The sequence below is a fragment of the Bemisia tabaci genome, chromosome 9 (assembly GCF_918797505.1).
Source record: "Bemisia tabaci chromosome 9, PGI_BMITA_v3".
Classification (NCBI taxonomy): Eukaryota; Metazoa; Arthropoda; class Insecta; order Hemiptera; family Aleyrodidae; genus Bemisia; species Bemisia tabaci.
This window is the reverse complement of record NC_092801.1, coordinates 39,452,765-39,470,186: the sequence shown is the minus strand read 5'-3', so window position 1 is coordinate 39,470,186 and position 17,422 is coordinate 39,452,765. Positions and strand designations below refer to the sequence as shown.

General features: G+C 37.4%; 2 protein-coding genes across 2 annotated transcripts in view; both read left to right on the top strand.

Annotated features, from left to right (window-relative positions):
• Positions 1 to 466: 466 nt before the first annotated feature.
• On the top strand, positions 467 to 9,545 carry Tom40 (Translocase of outer membrane 40). Its single transcript, XM_019047290.2, has 5 exons — positions 467 to 814; positions 1,924 to 2,186; positions 3,471 to 3,708; positions 5,365 to 5,544; positions 6,485 to 9,545. Exons 1-5 carry the CDS (start codon positions 649 to 651, stop codon positions 6,622 to 6,624), a joined length of 987 nt encoding a protein of 328 aa, XP_018902835.1. The 5' UTR covers positions 467 to 648; the 3' UTR covers positions 6,625 to 9,545.
• Positions 9,546 to 10,778: 1,233 nt separating this feature from the next.
• dac (dachshund family transcription factor) overlaps positions 10,779 to 17,422 on the top strand; it is a 439,607-nt gene continuing 432,963 nt past the window's right edge. The window contains exon 1 of the mRNA XM_019047294.2: positions 10,779 to 11,946. Within this exon, the coding sequence (XP_018902839.2) occupies positions 11,864 to 11,946 (83 nt within the window). The 5' untranslated portion in view covers positions 10,779 to 11,863. The remainder of the gene's footprint in view (positions 11,947 to 17,422) is intronic.

Sequence of the window (17,422 nt, the reverse complement as noted above, 5' to 3'; positions counted from 1 at the left end):
AGTGTTTCTCAAAATGGCAAAAACTTCATTTGGACTGCATTTTGCAATTTGAACCATAAATTCTGGCCCGGTTTAAAAACAACGTACGCGCCATTAGTTTTCCTATGCACATAAGTGTTTTTTTCAGATGAGCCAGAATTTATAGTTCCATATTGCAAAATACAGTCCATTTATGTACCATGTACTCCAAGCCCCTCATTTGATATTATAAGAGTTTCTAACATTCCTCTCATAAATTTTACTCAAAAAATCCCCCCAATAAATGCTCCTAAAACTAACATTGCATTAGATTTTTTAAAGATGTGTCTTCGCACAACTGACTAGTTTTTTCGAAGTTTTTTACTAATCGTTGCTATGAGTTCACGACGCGAACTGCAAAATATAGCGCCGATTTGAAAAGCCCGCCCAAATTTCCCATCAAAGTTGAATGATGCTAAAAACTGTTCGGAACCGTTGAGACGTGTGTTCTGTGTTTCCAAAAATTCTTGCAAGTTGCAGATTAGATTGTACTGATTGCAGAGTTTTCGGTTCGTTATTTTATTAAATCTGTCAGTTATGTTTGATTCATTCGTTCGTCGGTGTTTATTATAGCTTTATTAGTTTCCCCTTTACATATTTTCAATCCTCCAGTGCGGTAACCAAGCGAAAATGGGAAATGTACATGCCTCTAGTCAACCTCCACCGCCGGAACCTCCACATGGTTTTCCGCCCATGCCTTCATTCGCCGAAGACATAAAAGCATCTCAGGTTCCCAATAGATTCACAAAATTAGACAATCCAGGCACGCTGGAAGATCTCCACAAAAAATGCAAAGGTAAGAACTAGTTCTTCCAATCTTATCATGTGTCAAACCTAATCTAACCAACAAATGCCCTATCAACTGTTAACATTGCGCTGCCTGGCTACTGATAATTTTATGTAATCCTTAGATCATCTCCACCTTTAACCATTTCTGATGATTCCGTGGGAATATCGAATTTCCTGTCGAAATGATTTCCATCAAGCCGCAGATTAATGCAAGGATTATCCTTTCCACCCGAACCCAATCGGTTTGGATGTCGAACTGAATTGACGCACGAGTGATGCAGCTTTTGGATGGATGCAATCTCTTAGTGTTTGTACCATACTATCATGATGAAAATTTTGATTCCTTGAGAACAATCCTAGTTGACCAGAGATCTGTCACATCTCTCGAAAGGATTATCTTCTTTGTCTGATCCCCATTGGTTTGGATGTCGAAATGACTTGATGCGTGAGAGACGCAACTAATGGATGGATGATGGTCATTTAGTGGTTGTATTGTTATTATTGTAATAAAACTCTTGATGCTAAGAAAATGATCCTCGTCGATCAGAGGTCTGTCATCTCTCATGACCCCTTACTTACCTTTAGTTTGTCTTGAGGTGTCTAGACGTGGGGCAGCAACACAACTGACCCTATTGATTCAGAGGTATCATGTAGTATCATCAATTTGGAATTGAAACATGACTTCCATTTTTGAGTATTGCTTACGTTCATGATAGACAATGGAAATTACCCGTTGAGGGCATTGCGAATTTGATGATCGTTCTTGAACCTCTGCCGTCAAACGCTTTTTACCCGGTGAAGTGTCATGGCGGTGCAATGCTCATCGCAATAGCTCAGCACCTCTTGCGGCTGGTGAATGGATTGAGCATTGAGGATGTAAACAAAGTCACGCGACAGTACTTAGGCCTCAGTTTCACAGTGGGTAACTATGTGGGTAATTTACCGAAATAATCTCCGTTGTCTATCACGAATGCATCTTTTATCGCCTGACCATTACTTTTTACTTCATACCTCTCCCACCTCGCCTAAGTACATATCTTGCAGATGGTCTAATATGATCTTTGCTGACCTGTTAGTTTTTATAAGCGGGTTTTAATTTGTTCGTTATGTTTCCAGATGTCTTCCCCGTGCCATTTGAAGGAGCTAAATTCATAGTGAACAAAGGACTGAGTAATCACTTTCAGGTGTCTCACACTATCAACATGAGTGCTATAACTCCATCTGGTTACCGATTCGGTGCAACCTATGTCGGCTCAAAACAAGTATCTCCTTCTGAAGCATTTCCAGTTTTGCTCGGTGATATTGATCCCAGTGGAAATCTAAATGCTAATATTTTACATCTTGTCGGTGAAAGACTCAGGCTTAAATTTAGTACTCAGGTGATTATCAGCTTTTTTTAATGGTTATTTCTGTTAATGTGGAATAGAGACCAAGCCTAGTAAGTTTAAGCACTTCTAGAGTAAGACAGAAGATCAATATCTTCAGTTTAGTGTTGAGAGTAAATTAAATAATGAAAATGTCAGATCTTCTGCTACACTCTAAAAGTGTGTGAACTTATTTGGTGTAGACTTTATATGTCGAAGATCAAGGTAGCAAATACTTTCAGAACTGACAGCGTGTGGAAGAACAATTCAATGATCTAGAAAAAGAAACAAGCTTGTGTGCTGAAATTAATAAGTTAATGCGTGTTTTTAACATTTGTGCTGTATTAGAGGTGTCGTCAGCTAAGTTGGCGGTTGTTTACTTTCGGTTTGCAAGCGCCGACGACGAATTTGGGCCTCTGAACGAAGAGGCGTTTGCTACTATCCACATGGAAAACATCAGTCTCATGATTGAAAAAAACTACCTATCAGCTATGATTTGCGACTTTTTTGCATTTTTTTGTGGTTGTAATTTCTATGTGGCTAAAAATTATAGTGTTACAAGGTTTGAAAGTATTCAAAAACTTATCTAAGCTTGTGTTCTTGCTTCTGAGAGAGCCAGATGTTTTCATGTGGATAGTAGTGACGCAAAAACGCCTGCAAACTGAAAGTAAACAACCGTCAACTTAGCTGACAACACCTCTAATGAAGAATAATTTGACCAGAGATAGCCAAGAAAAAAGGTTCTCAAAGAAAGGAATTTAAGTATCAGAAAATCCAAGACACATCAGGGAATTTGAAACATTTTGGAATCAAGAAAAAGTCAAAAAAAGTCATTGAAAAGAAAATTACGGAAACCCTGTACTCAAGTTTCTTTTAGGTACTTTTCTTTTCAAGGACACTGAAAAAAATTCTTGTATAACTATTTTTTAACTCTAAAGAGTGAGGGTTTTTTTTTTTTTTTTTTTTTTTTTTTTTGAGGTCCTAACAAATTTAAAACCATTGGCAGGATTGACTTGCATGTACCTATTAATTTTCGGAGCATTTAGTATGGCTTAGAGTAAAATTTACATGCACAAGTTGCATAATTGAAGAGAGACATCCCATCAAATCTGAATTAATTTAGTCTAAGAAAAGACTGTTGGGCGTCCTCCAAGGCTTAAACATATTAACAGTGCTTACAAAAACTCTCACGTCAAATGACTCACTAAAGCACCCTTTAACTGAAAAGCTGCTTTACATTCACATATTTTTTACCTATTCCCTGCCATGTTAACACAAGTGTCAATCTTAAAATTTCAGATTCAAGATAGTAAGATGGGGATAGCCCAACTAACAGGAGACTATCGTGGAGATGACTACACTGCCTCTTTGACGATCGGGAATCCTGACATAATCAACGGTTCAGCCGTTTTAGTTGCCCACTATTTACAATCTGTGACCAGTAATGTTGCTCTTGGTGCTGAACTTGCCTATCAATGCAGTCCGCAGATCCCTGGTGGACATATTGCCCTTGTGTCTGGGGCAGCTAAGTACACAGGTTTGCTATAACTTTTTTTATAAACTAAAATAGGTGTAAAAAGTTCCTTAAGGTGATTCGTCAAGCTCAAGTGACGTGGTCGAACTGGCATGTGATATATCGCATTGATTAGGTCAAAAATCTCGCAGATTTTGAATTTTCAGAAAAAAAAGGACTGTAGCCCTTGCGCATAAGCCTAAAGAATCATTCTAAACCCAAAAATTTGCAAAACTCAGAGAAATGAAAGCAGAACAGTGTTCGGAAGAAGACCGCGCATTCGATTCAGCTACCAATTTCTGTATCCAATGCGAGGTCTTTCTTCACACACTATTCTGCTTTTATTTCTCTGAATTTCGCCGACTTTTGGGTTTAGAATGACTTTTTGGTTTGTGCGCAGGAGCTTTTTTTTTTTTTTGCTAAAAATCAAAATCTGCTGAGATTTTTGACCCAATCAATGCAATATATCGCATGCCAGTTTGACCACGTCACTTGAGGTTGACGAATCACCTCAAGTAAAGTCTTCCTTGATACAATGTTTTTACCTCACGCTCATATTTCAAATTTGCCTTGTGGCTAAAAGTTTGACTTTACAGTGAAATACCCAATTCTATGACAAAGTGTGTAATTTTGAGCAAAGAAAAGTCAAAAGAGGTTATCATCTTTCTAAATTGCCTCAAGACCCAAGATTTGTCTCAAATTTGCTGCGATCGTAGAATTGCAAGATTGGGCTGTTTCTTCAGAAATGTATGTTTGTGTCAACTTACATCAATTGGACGTATTTCTATCAAATGGAACTAAGCGCCATAGGGAGAGGAAGAGAGAGGGAGGCTTGGATTAGCAGGTGTTGTGGAATGAGATGCTCGTTCCATCCTATACTCTCAATGCGTTTCCATGGCGCTTGACCCATTTGACAGAACGCGCTATCTGGGATTCTAAAATCCTCAAAAGGAACTCAATTTGGCGCTTAGTTCCGTTTGACAGAAATACGTCCAATTGTAGCTTTCTGACCATTTGAATAACCTGGGAAGAAAACGGTAATCTGGGAAAGACAGAGAATTGTGAAAGTAGCACATTTGCTTGGCAACCTCAGTCGGCGCCATGTGAGAAACTTAGAACAACTTCTGAGAGCCTTTTTTCAAAATTTGAATCACTCTAAGTGAAAATCTCATTCTAAGTTTTGCAAGAAGTCAGCAAAGAAATAATGCAAAGCGAAAGTCTTGTTAAAAGGTTAGAAAAAGTCGGGGAAAAGCAATAGCAGGTAAGTAAATTTAGCGAATGGAAAAGGAAGAAATCATGAAAACCCTGGTGATTGTTAGATATAAAAGAAAATTTGCCGGTGTAGCATTTATAGTTTCTGTGCAGAAGTGCAGTTGTTCCTTGTAAGTTTAAAGAAACTGCACTATCAAATTTTGATTGCTATTTAATGCGTGGCCTCAGCTTAGCAGAATCTTTGGTTTTGATGAAATTTGATTAATATCATCATCATAATTAATAAGTATCGCAAATTAAGAACTCAAAATTTTGCATTGTTTTTTTTTCTTCATTTTCTTTACACTTGAAATATCCAGCTCGGATCACCTGGCCGGGAATCAAACCCGGGACCCCCCGATTATAGAGCCTTTTGTGTTTGATAAAATAATCTCTCAGGAATTTCTAACATTAATTTTTTTTTAACAGGTAGTGATTATGTAGCAAGTGGAACTATTGGCCAAAGCGGTGTCCATCTTTGTTACTATCAGCGTGCTAGTGATCAGTTGCAATTGGGCGTGGAATTAGACACAAATTTTAGAATGATGGACTCCACTGCTTCATTCGGCTATCAAGTCGATATTCCTAAAGCTGATCTTAGCTTCAAAGGTAATGCATATCATTTTACTCGAATTTCTTACAAAGACAGTGGTGACAAATTTTATTTGTCATTTATTTATTTAAATTAGAAATGAAATTTCTTGCTTATCAGTGATGAAGTCATTCTTATCAGAAGCCGTTTTCAGAAAAACAATCTTGCTGGAGGTAGGGTATGTCCTTCGCAATGCAGGTAAAATTTGTCTGTGTTTTTGCTTTCTTTAAGTGGTATAGTGCAAGCTTTTAGTGAGTTTTTTTTTATCAGTAACAAGAAGAATTTTTCTTATTGTTTCTCCGGATACTCTTCTAAGTATTCCATTAAAGTCGGTTTTAGTCATCAGAAAATTCCTGAAATCATAGTAGTGTAAAAAATGGGACCGTTGCGGTTTCAAAATACCGGCCTCATTTTGTAGATAGAGATAATTTGACATGTTCACTGCCAAGTTGGGCCATTCGATCAGCATTGATGTGTTTGGAGGTGGTGAAAGATCTTGGAGATGTACTATCTATCTTTTTCAGAAAAAATTCGCACAAAGGAAAATCACTCTTTTTAAACCATTACTTTTCAATTTATGAGTTGAATTTGAGAATTTTTAATGTGCCCATCGTATTGTACGTAAAATTTTAGTAAGGAAACATATTGTGGTATTTAATTTTGTATCATATTAAGTGGTGCTCAGGGGACTTATACCAACATTTATATTTGAAGTCAGACTTAAGCACAGTACATATTTAGAATAGAAACAATATAATCGGAATTTAAATTAAGAATGAAATACTCAAACAATACTAAAGTCTTTGAAGAACATGAGGGTGTGGAAAATAATGTTAATTGTTGTGGAGTGATGACCGGATGATGAATCTGATATGTGTCTGATGCAACAAAGTTTCTGTTCTACATTGCCTTCCAACGATGTTCGTTTCAATATTCCTTCTCTCTTTTTTCTTTCAGGAACTTTGGACACCAATTGGAATGTCGGAGCTGTTTTAGAGAAACGACTTTCCCCTTTACCTTTCACGTTTGCATTGAGCGGTATGATGAATCATACAAAGAATCAAATTAGGATAGGCTGTGGGTTTATCATCGGGTGAACATTCCTGGTGTTGTTTAATATTACAAGGAAATGTTAGTTTTAGCACTTCTATTAGTTGAGAACTTACTTTTTATTTTGTTGCATTTTTGATTTTGTCGATTTTTACCGGCAGCATCCTCTAATTTTTCTACTTGCAACGCGGCTCCCACCTACTCACAATGAACTTGACTGCATTTTGCGATAGAGAACTATAATTTCCGACTCGCCTACAAAAGCATGTATCTGTATAGGGGAATAATTAGCCGTACATTGTTTCCAAAATGAGCTGGAGATGGTAGTTCACTATTTCAAATGTAGTCTAACTCCGGTTTTGACACTGCTAACTTTTTTCACTGTAATTTGCCTGCTGTTGATCTGTTGCCTCATGATCACCTGAAATTAGAATTCATTGCACTTTACTTTAGGTCTTGATTATCATTATTCTTTTAGGGTTTTTGTTGTACCTAACTGTACTAAAATTCAATTGAAAAAGTTCAATATCACTGGTGAAACTGTAGGAACGCGTATTGGTTTACAATATCTCAGACTTCCTGTCAGGCTTTATTTTTTTTATGGAAATATATTCAACATCATCACTTGAAAAGTTCTCTGATTTCTATTGTCTATATGAAAAACATTCTGTGAAAATTTTTAGCATTAGTGTTAGCATGTTTTCCTCTGTTAAAATAAAATGGAAGCAGAGATTTTGAACAGATACAAACAAAATATGTGTAACTACAGTTTCATTGTCAATGAATACTAGATCAAAAGCTCAGCTCTAATGCCCAGAGTTATCGGAATTTTAAGAAACAAAATGCCAGCTAATCTACACTAATGTCCAGCCCAAAATGATACGTTTCACTAAAGCCTTTGATCTGTTAAAAACGTAAATTTCTCTAGTGTAAATGGTCCTATTCCTCTTTGCATTGTGGTCCTTGTGTTTTTAACATCCTCATATGTACCTAAATCTTGCATGATTTTTACATAAATTTTGAATTTTGCCTAGCACTAAAGACCATAAAGACAAAACCGGTGAAGTATAGGTAAAAATTTCTTTTGACGTTTTGTATCAATCATTCAATTTTTAGAACCCTGAAAATTGTATCTAAGTTGCATTTTTTCAGTAAATTGTTTTAGCTGATATAAGTGAATGTTTGATGGCTATGAAACGCTGTTTGTTTTCCCCCCTAAAATAGTACATATTCGAAGGAAGCGTACTTGGTGATTATGTTCGTAACTTCTGTCATTTGCTGTTTATTAAAGGGAAAAATCTCAAACATGACGATAAATCTAGTGAAAAAAGTTTTGCATTAAGACCTAAATCAAAGTTCACAGTTGTCAATAAAATTTTGTCAACCATACCAGCTGATTGATTTTTAGTCATCTCATCTTCACACCATTGTGGGTGTCATTGCAACAGGGGAAAAAGTTAACACAAGCTAGAAAATTTGAGAGAAAAAGAGTAATTTCTTTGTAACTTTGTAATCCTTGCTGTCAGCGTGCACTATCACTGTTCGTAGAACTTCTATTAATCCGAAAAACTGAAAACAATAAAACCTGCTTTGGGAGATGAACTTAAAATTTCAGATCGTCAGTTTTAACATATTTTCTAATTGATTATTTTCATATTTTCTAAATATTTCTTTTTTTTCTCATTTTTTATTTTCTATTTGATTTTCATTTTTTTGTAATATCGAGTTTGCCGACGGGCACAAAAACTTGTCTCTTTCACGTATTATACTTTTCTCATGGATCTGAATTTAAATGATCAGGTATGTATTAAAGGATGGGGCATCAAGTTTGACTTTTGGTCTCATAGGAACTCAGGTAGTATTTTTCTCTGAATGATCATCGTTTTTATCATTAACTTCAATCAGCAAGTTAAATTACGTACTTATAAAGTAGTTGTGATCAGGTGTAGTATGAGAAGATAGGTTCCATCTAAATGTACTGATATTTTCAATACAGTTATGAAACATGAGGAAAGACTTATCATCGTTCAGACTTTTGATAAGAGAAAGTAGATGCGAGATCAGTTTTAAAAACAGCACAAAGTTCAATCTCAAATTCAAGTTAATCTTCTCATACACCCGGAACCTAGCACTTTCCCAATTTTTGAAGAATCAGGCCTTTCTAATTATCTTTTTATCTCATTCCTATTGAGTCTTTTATGTTTCTTGTATGAAAAATAATGGGTCAATTTAGTTCAAGTAGGAATTTACTGCCCTTTTCTAAAGATACAAATCTCAGGGTACTTATAGCTTCTAGCTTCTTGCATCAAATATCCTGTTTATCAAGTTCCTTTCTTGCTTTTTGTTAGAGCCATCTCTCATCACTGACTCACTATCAATTTTGGATGAGATAAACTATTTGTAACTCCGTACAAAATTTTCAATCAAATTAACTTAATCGTGGTATTTCCTGTAAAATATGTAGTATACATTGTATCCTAGCATCACTGAGTCACATGGAATAACTTCTCTCAAAGAGATAAGTTTTTGTTTCTGATCAATTGCTTTGCTGTTTGAGTATCTGAGATTAATCGAACCGGAAGCAAACTAACATTAACTGAGCTGTTTCTTTAACGGTTTGTGTAAACGTGTGGTTTGTTGCCCTGTTTCATTTTCTTCACTTGATAACTGTCGTGTATCCAACCATCAAAATCGAGTCTATGGTGACATTTTGTGTACTTTCTTGCAGCTTTAGATATCTCAGAACTTACAGTGACAATGATGTTTGCTTGCCGATCAGTAAGGATTAGCAACACGAATATTGTACATTTGCGCTAGGCCTGCAACCAATTTTTGGTCATGTGCCTAATTTGTGGAAAAACTGAAAGTCTTAGATTAGAAACTTGATTTTTTTAAAGTCAAGTTGAGATCAAGATTTTTCTTTTTTGTAACAATTGTCTTAATTTTAATAAACATTTTTTATTGTTTTTTTCTGACTTTAATTTTTTTATATTCAATTTCTTAGTGTAAACTGTGACGAGTGCTTTTTATACTTTCTCAGATAGTTTTGTAGATTGTCCTAGTGGGATTATGTTCAGGGCTGCTGATTAGCTTTTTTTTAATCGAAACTTTTTTCTTGAAAACACAGGCTTGTTTTCAAGATCACCCTGACCTAATCGCTCAGTATTCATTGTCTCCAGCACAAAAGAATGTATCTTGTCTGGGCTGTTTCAGTATTTCTCAAAATATTTTATTTTTTCATGGGAGAACCGCCGCATGAATTAGTCTGAAAATTTTAGAGTTTCTTTTCTCAAGGGTAAAAAAAATTTCAGAAAAATTCTTGCGGCAGTTCTCTAATAAACTATTAAAATGCAAGTAAAAAATACCAAAACAGCGCAGCCAACATTCGTCCCCAGGGTGTATCGTGCAGTGCATTTGAAAGTAAGGCAAGCTGCTTCCCAGTTGAAACGTGTCATAGACTCATTTTGAATTATTATTTCAAACATCAAAATTACTTACCTGCCTCTTCTCCTGGCCTTCATTGCCTCTTTTCAGGGTTGCTATAATTGATACTCTGATTCAACTTAAAATTACTTAAAAATTACATGATCAGGCGGAATTGAGCAAGACCAATGCAAGACTTAATCAGTCGCATGTTTATCATTATTTCATCCTCTAATAACATGTCATTGAGGAAACAAGTTCTTGAAAAATGAGGAAGTTTTCCCAACCCTGAAGAATCAGGGAATCTTGTTGTGGAACCTTGACATTTTTTTGTCTGCCAAATTATCGCATTTTTTTTTCTTTTTTCTTTTGTTGGATTGCATTTTGCCAAAAAGATCCAAGAGCATTCCAATGTTGCCAGGATAGTGCAACTTAGGTACATTCTTTGCATCAAATTTAATTCATAAAGGTAATTTTAGTTTTAAAATCATAGTTTGTCATGAGTGAAGATGAAACTTGTTTAGATGATTAATTTATGTTTGGAAGGTAAAGGAAGTTGCACAATCTTAGCGACATTGGAATGCTCTTGATGGTTCCTTCTTGCAAAATGCAATCAATTTTCTAGATTCTCTAATTCTCTATGCTTAAAATTCCTGGTGAAAAGAACATGTAAGAGAAATCACACAAAAATTATTATAACTAAGTAGGTATAGGTACTTAAAAAGAAAAATAATGGAGAAGTCAAATAGCTTTATGGCAAAAATCTCTGATAAATCAGGAATTAGGTACAAATTGAAATCAATTTTTCTCGATTTTGGACGAGACATTTCTTTCGATATAAGTTTCTAGACGTATGTAGTTTGAAGCACATTGAGTCAATGAGACTCGCCGCAGAGCTTCTTGCACCGTGGAATACCTAGGTATTTTTACCATTTTTAATTATTTAATGACATTCATACTCTGCCGTGATGAGGAAGAAAGCCGTATGAACATTCAAGAGTTGCCAAAGTTCCCTCGATAAAACATTTATTTTTCACGAACCTTATGCACATTTTCCCTTGAAGCTTTCAGACATATTAGATTAAATTGCGTACAAAATTGTCTGAAAATTTTGGGAAAAAATGTAAATAATTTTTCTCAGCACGAATTCGGTTTTTATCGAAAGAAATTTGGCAACGTCTGAAGGCTCATACAGCGTTCTTCCTTAGCATAGCAGTATGATTCGCCGGTCGCGCGAACCAGCGGACTCGTGCGGAAGCTTTTTAGACCGGAAAATCGGATTCCATGCTTCCATTCTTTTGAAATCAGACATGATTGATTATAACAGAGGTGACGAAGAAAAAACAACCCTTCTACTATAAAATAGAGATCGGCGCTTACGTGATTTGGAAAATAATTGGTTAAATTATAATAATTACATTGCGATCAGATTAGCCTTCAATAGACAGGGTAGGCACAACTTCCTACTGAGAACAATTTATAGTTGAATGTGGAGCGCCGACTTTGCACCGGTGAGGGCGCGTGAACCCGTGAATCAACAAAACAAACGCGCGCGTGTTTACATGGAGATTAGCTGCATTGTTCGCAAATTTTCCGTGTTTTTTACATTTTCTCGCCACAATTTTGCGTCTTGAAGGAAATTTTACGATATTACAGTGATAGTTCTTAATGTTCATCGAAATGTCAGCGCTCGGCATTCTTTATTAAACGGTAATAATAAGTTATGTTTTTCATCACTTTCTTACCTACCAGTTTCCTTCTCCCTTATCGTCGTTCTTTTATACGCGTGCGTGAATAATGGTGTTTATTCCTGTATCTACATAATGTGAATTTAAAATCGTGAATCTTCCGGGGAAAAAACCCATGGTGTTTCGTTTAGCATCCGCTGTAACAACCGATCAAAGGATAATCGCAGAAGATCGCAGGAAGCTTTCATGGCATTCAAGGTTTGTTTCAAGCCTTACCTATCAATTCATTCGTACCTGGTGGCCGTAAGGTTCCTGAAAAAGTTACTTAATTATCTTTAGAGGAAGGGAGATGAAAATTGTGTACTTTACTCGTACAGTTTGTAATAATTTAAGGTACCTACCCAGAAAAGGAGAGGTACCTTTCGAGGGAAAAGTGAGGGTAGGGAGGAGCTTAGGTAATGTTGAAAAATGACTTTCCTTTTCCTTTTTCAAGTTTGCACCAAGCTCAATTTGTGCGGTAGGGTCAAGAAAATAATACTTGGTGGTTTTATTGTTCATTTATTAATTAATTTCATCATACCTATTTCATGAGCAAAATGTTTAAACAATGGAAACAGGACCCAGCATTTTTCATTCTCATGGTCGTCCTAATAGAAGAAAAAAAACAACAAACAAAAATATACCACTGCTTGAGAAATGTTTAAGATCCCCCCTGTCATTTCTCCTACAATTTTAAATAAATTAAAACGCAAGATATCCTAGATTTAAGCTCATATTCAGATTCCTAGTGAAAAAGCAATGCAATTTCATGTATTCTACGTTAGCAGAGCATGAAATAAAGGATTCTAACATATCAGTCCAATATGGGCGAGTAGGTCATCCGAGGAGGAAGAAGAATTTATCATGAAGGAATTCACTCCTCTTATCTACGCCGACAGCTTCTCGGAATCTGCCTAGGCGCCGGCGTTGAGGATTTGTCCCGCAGAATTTCCGAGAAGGTAAATATTCTTCTTACTCATCAGCTGACCTACTCAGTTATCACCCGTGTTGCCAAGTTGGACTCATATATGTTTGAGTCAGTATGCCTCAATCACGCTATGGTAACGTATGATACATGAAATTACATCGATTTTTAACGAGGAATCCGAATCTGAGTTTAGATTTTGGATACCGCTCGTTTTAAGGCAAATTTTCAAAGTCCAAGATGGCGGACGTAGCCTGAAATGCTATCCTGGCTCCAGCCCGTCCGTCCGTTCGATTATCATACTGCCGTGCTATGGAAAAACGCCGTATGAACATCCGAGAGTTGCCAAATTGCCCTTGATAAAATGTTTATTTTTGCGGAAAGTTATGCATTTGCTACCTTAAAATTTTCAGATTTTTTACATCAAATTTCGAACTATTATTCTGAAATGCCGAAGGAGAAATATTCACAAATTCTCCCGAAACTTCGTTGTGTTTTGAAGGAAATTTGGCATCGCCTGATGGCTCATACGGCGTTCTTCCTTAGCACGGCAGCATACAACTCGGTATCGGGGGGGGGGGGGGGGGGGGCTCTCTTCAACGAAAAACTTAATTTTTTTTTTGATTAGCTTGCCGCAGCTAGGCACATGGTGGCATGAAATGTGGGGAGGGGGAGGGTTGGGGGCGTTCGTACGTTGCGCGACTCCCACTTTGCCTGTACGGTGCGTCGCGCACGCCTTTCCAAGGGCGTTTCTGGCTTAATGCTAGCAGATACGTCAAAATGCTTGACATTTTCGGTTCCGTTAGAGTGAAATCCACCAACTTCACATTACGGTGAAAAGCACCATTACCAAAAAATCAAAATTGTAATCTCCGCCTTTTTTGGCTTTGCGCATTGCGTAAAAATGTTTCTGTTTTCTTTGGGGCCGTCCACAAATTACGTTAGGCACTTTTTCCGACTTTTAGACCCCTTCTCCCCCGTAAGGCACTCTTAAGGCTAGCCTGGATCCCCCCCCCCCCCCCTACATAATTACATAAGACTGGCCAGACCCTCCCCCCCTTCTATCGTTTTAATCAGGCTCGGACTGGCCATAAGGCTTATCTGCCATTGGCAGATACGCACCCTTGGCGCGCCGAAAACGCGCCCCTCTGACACATAGCAAAATAAGAAGAGAAAAAAAAAATTACGATCGAGAATATCTGCGAAAAATGTATTTAATGAACGGAAGAAGAGAGAGCTGGGAGTAAAGAAAGGTGCTTTTACACATGATATGTAGTGACAAACAGAGGTTCAATAGCTACCTACTTTCTGAAGCGTAAACACTTTTCTGTGAAATTTTCACATTTTTGTTGACATACAGGCGCTTTAGTGGTGAATAGAGGTCCAACAACTACTTTCTGAAGCGTAAACACTTTTCTGTGAAACTTTCACCTTTCGCGATTTCAGCGTTGCGAGACCAGAGGGAACGCACTGCGTATCGCATAACGCGCCTTCAATCCGCTGGCTGCAACATGCCTACATCCGTGGTCGAATAGTCGTATCATTGCGCCTGCCGTGAATGAACCGAAATACGACGGCTGCGCGCGTATAAAAGCGTATTTATCTCCGATTGTAACGTTGCACACATCACTGATGTTTTATTTTTAATCGATGTGTTTCACGAAGCTTCTGTAGTTTCTGAAGGTTTTCCGAAATTTTCTGAAATGATTTAAAATAAAAATCATAGAAAGTTTCGACGCGTTACTCTCGTTTTCCATTTTCTTCAATCAAAAACGAATCAAATACGATTGATTTTGAATCGTTATAGTTGAAATACATATTTCAATTGAAATTAGTAAAACAGGCAAAAAGTGAAAATAAGACGCGTATTCTTAGGTTTGCGGCGATTTCAGCGTTGCGACAGCAGGGAAGGAACGCGGCTGCGTGATCTTCGCAGTTTGACGCGCCTTCAATCCGGCTGGCTGCAACATGCCTACATCCGTGGTCGAATAGTCGTATCATTGCGCCTGCCGTGGATGAACCGAAATACCGACGGCTGCGCGCGAATAAAGCGTATTTGTCTCCGGTTGTAACGTTGCACACATCTACTGGTGTTTTATTTTTAATCGATGTGTTTTACAAAGCTTCCTGTAATTTCTGAAGGTTTTCCGGAAATTTTCTGAAATGATTTAAAACTAAAAATCATAGAAAGTTTTGACGCGTTACTCTCGTTTTTCCATTTTCTTCAATCAAAAACGAATCAAATACGATTAAATTTTTGAATCGTTATAGTTGAAATACATATTTCAATTGAAATATAGTAAAACAGGGCAAAAAGTGAAAATAATGACGCGTATTCTTAGGTTTGCGGCGATTTCAGCGTTGCGACAGCCAGGGAAGGGAACGCGGCTGCGTGATCTTCGCAGTTTGACGCGCCTTCAATCCGGCTGGCTGCAACATGCCTACATCCGTGGTCGAATAGTCGTATCATTGCGCCTGCCGTGGATGAACCGAAATACCGACGGCTGCGCGCGAATAAAGCGTATTTATCTCCGATTGTAACGTTGCACACATCTACTGATGTTTTATTTTTAATCGATGTGTTTTACGAAGCTTCCTGTAGTTTCTGAAGGTTTTCCGGAAATTTTCTGAAATGATTTAAAAATAAAAATCATAGAAAGTTTCGACGCGTTACTCTCGTTTTTCCATTTTCTTCAATCAAAAAACGAATCAAATACGATTAAATTTTTGAATCGTTATAGTTGAAATACTATTTCAATTTAAATGTAGTAAAACAGGGCAAAAAGTGAAAATAATGACGCGTATTCTTAGGTTTGCGGCGATTTCAGCGTTGCGACAGCCAGGGAAGGGAACGCGGCTGCGTGATCTTCGCAGTTTGACGCGCCTTCAATCCGGCTGGCTGCAACATGCCTACATCCGTGGTCGAATAGTCGTATCATTGCGCCTGCCGTGGATGAACCGAAATACCGACGGCTGCGCGCGAATAAAAGCGTATTTATCTCCGATTGTAACGTTGCACACATCTACTGATGTTTTATTTTTAATCGATGTGTTTTACGAAGCTTCCTGTAGTTTCTGAAGGTTTTCCGGAAATTTTCTGAAATGATTTAAAATAAAAATCATAGAAAGTTTCGACGCGTTACTCTCGTTTTCCATTTTCTTCAATCAAAAAACGAATCAAATACGATTAAATTTTTGAATCGTTATAGTTGAATACATATTTCAATTTAAATATAGTAAACAGGGCAAAAAGTGAAAATAATGACGCGTATTCTTAGGTTTGCGGCGATTTCAGCGTTGCGACAGCCAGGGAAGGGAACGCGGCTGCGTGATCTTCGCAGTTTGACGCGCCTTCAATCCGGCTGGCTGCAACATGCCTACATCCGTGGTCGAATAGTCGTATCATTGCGCCTGCCGTGAATGAATTGAAACAGCAACGGCTGCACGCGAAAGGAAGCGTATTTATCTCCGATTGTAACGTTGCACACATCCACTGATGTTTTTTTTTAATCGATGTGTTTTACAAAGCTTCCTGTAGTTTTTAGAAGTTTCCGGAAATTTTCTGAAATGATTTAAAATAAAAATCACTGAAAGTTTCGACGCGTTACGATCGTTTTTCCATTTTCTTCAATTAAAACACGAATCAATACGATTATATTTTTCGAATCGTTATAGTTGAAATACATAATTCAAATTAAATATAGTTAAAACAGGGAAAGAAGTGAAAATAATGACGCGTATTCTTAGGTTTTGCGGCGATTTCAGCGTTGCGGACAGCCAGGGAAGGGAACGCGGCTGCGTGATCAACCGCATGAGGTTACTTTGTGTTCTTCTTCCCTTCATTAACAAAAAATGGACGTATGACTGCCATACGGAACTGTATGCATAAGACTGAGCCCGAGACCCTTAGAATTTGTGCATAACAGGGCCCAAGTCATAATGCACACAGTTCAGTTTGATAGAAATACGTCCACTTTTCCTCGTTCAACATTTATCACCATACGGCCAATGTATATCACAAGCGCCATGCGACGTTTTAAAATTTCCGCCTGCCATTTCATTTTTTTCAGAGAAAATTATTTGTTGAATCTGTTTGAAAATTTCACTGAATTTTATCGGCAGCCCAGAGAAATATTCAGTGAAATTTTTGGACAGCTTCGTTGAAAAATTTCTCAGTAAAAATTGAGGGTGGAGGAAATTTTTAAACTTCGCATAACGCTTTTGATACTTTGACCGGAAGCTGACGATTTGCTCTTGGAAGCGTCAGCCATGTTGAACAGTGGCGTGGCGTGGCTTTGCGATATATCGATTGATTTGCCATTTAAACCATGGTAAAGAATCGAATATTAAGGTGTTCGCTGCGAGCACCTGTTTATCGATCCTTTTCCATAGGTTTAAATGGCATAAAAATCGATATATTCGCAATTCACGCCACGCCACTGATGTTGAATATTGCGTAGCACCCTATCGCGCAAGGGTTGGATGGAACGACTTCTCTTTCGAAATGTTCACCTCGTGCGTAGTATCGTTTTGAAGCGGGAGTCAGAGTGCGCATATTCTCACGCAGATGTATGACGTTGCACACATCTACTGATGTTTTATTTTTAATTGACGTTTTTTACGAAGCTTCCTGTAGTTTTCGGAAGGTTTTCCGGAAATTTTCTGAAATGATTTAATAAAAATAATCATAGAAAGTTTCGACGCGTTACTCTCGTTTTTCAATTTTCTTCAATCAAAAAACGAATCAAATACGATTAAACTTTTTGAATC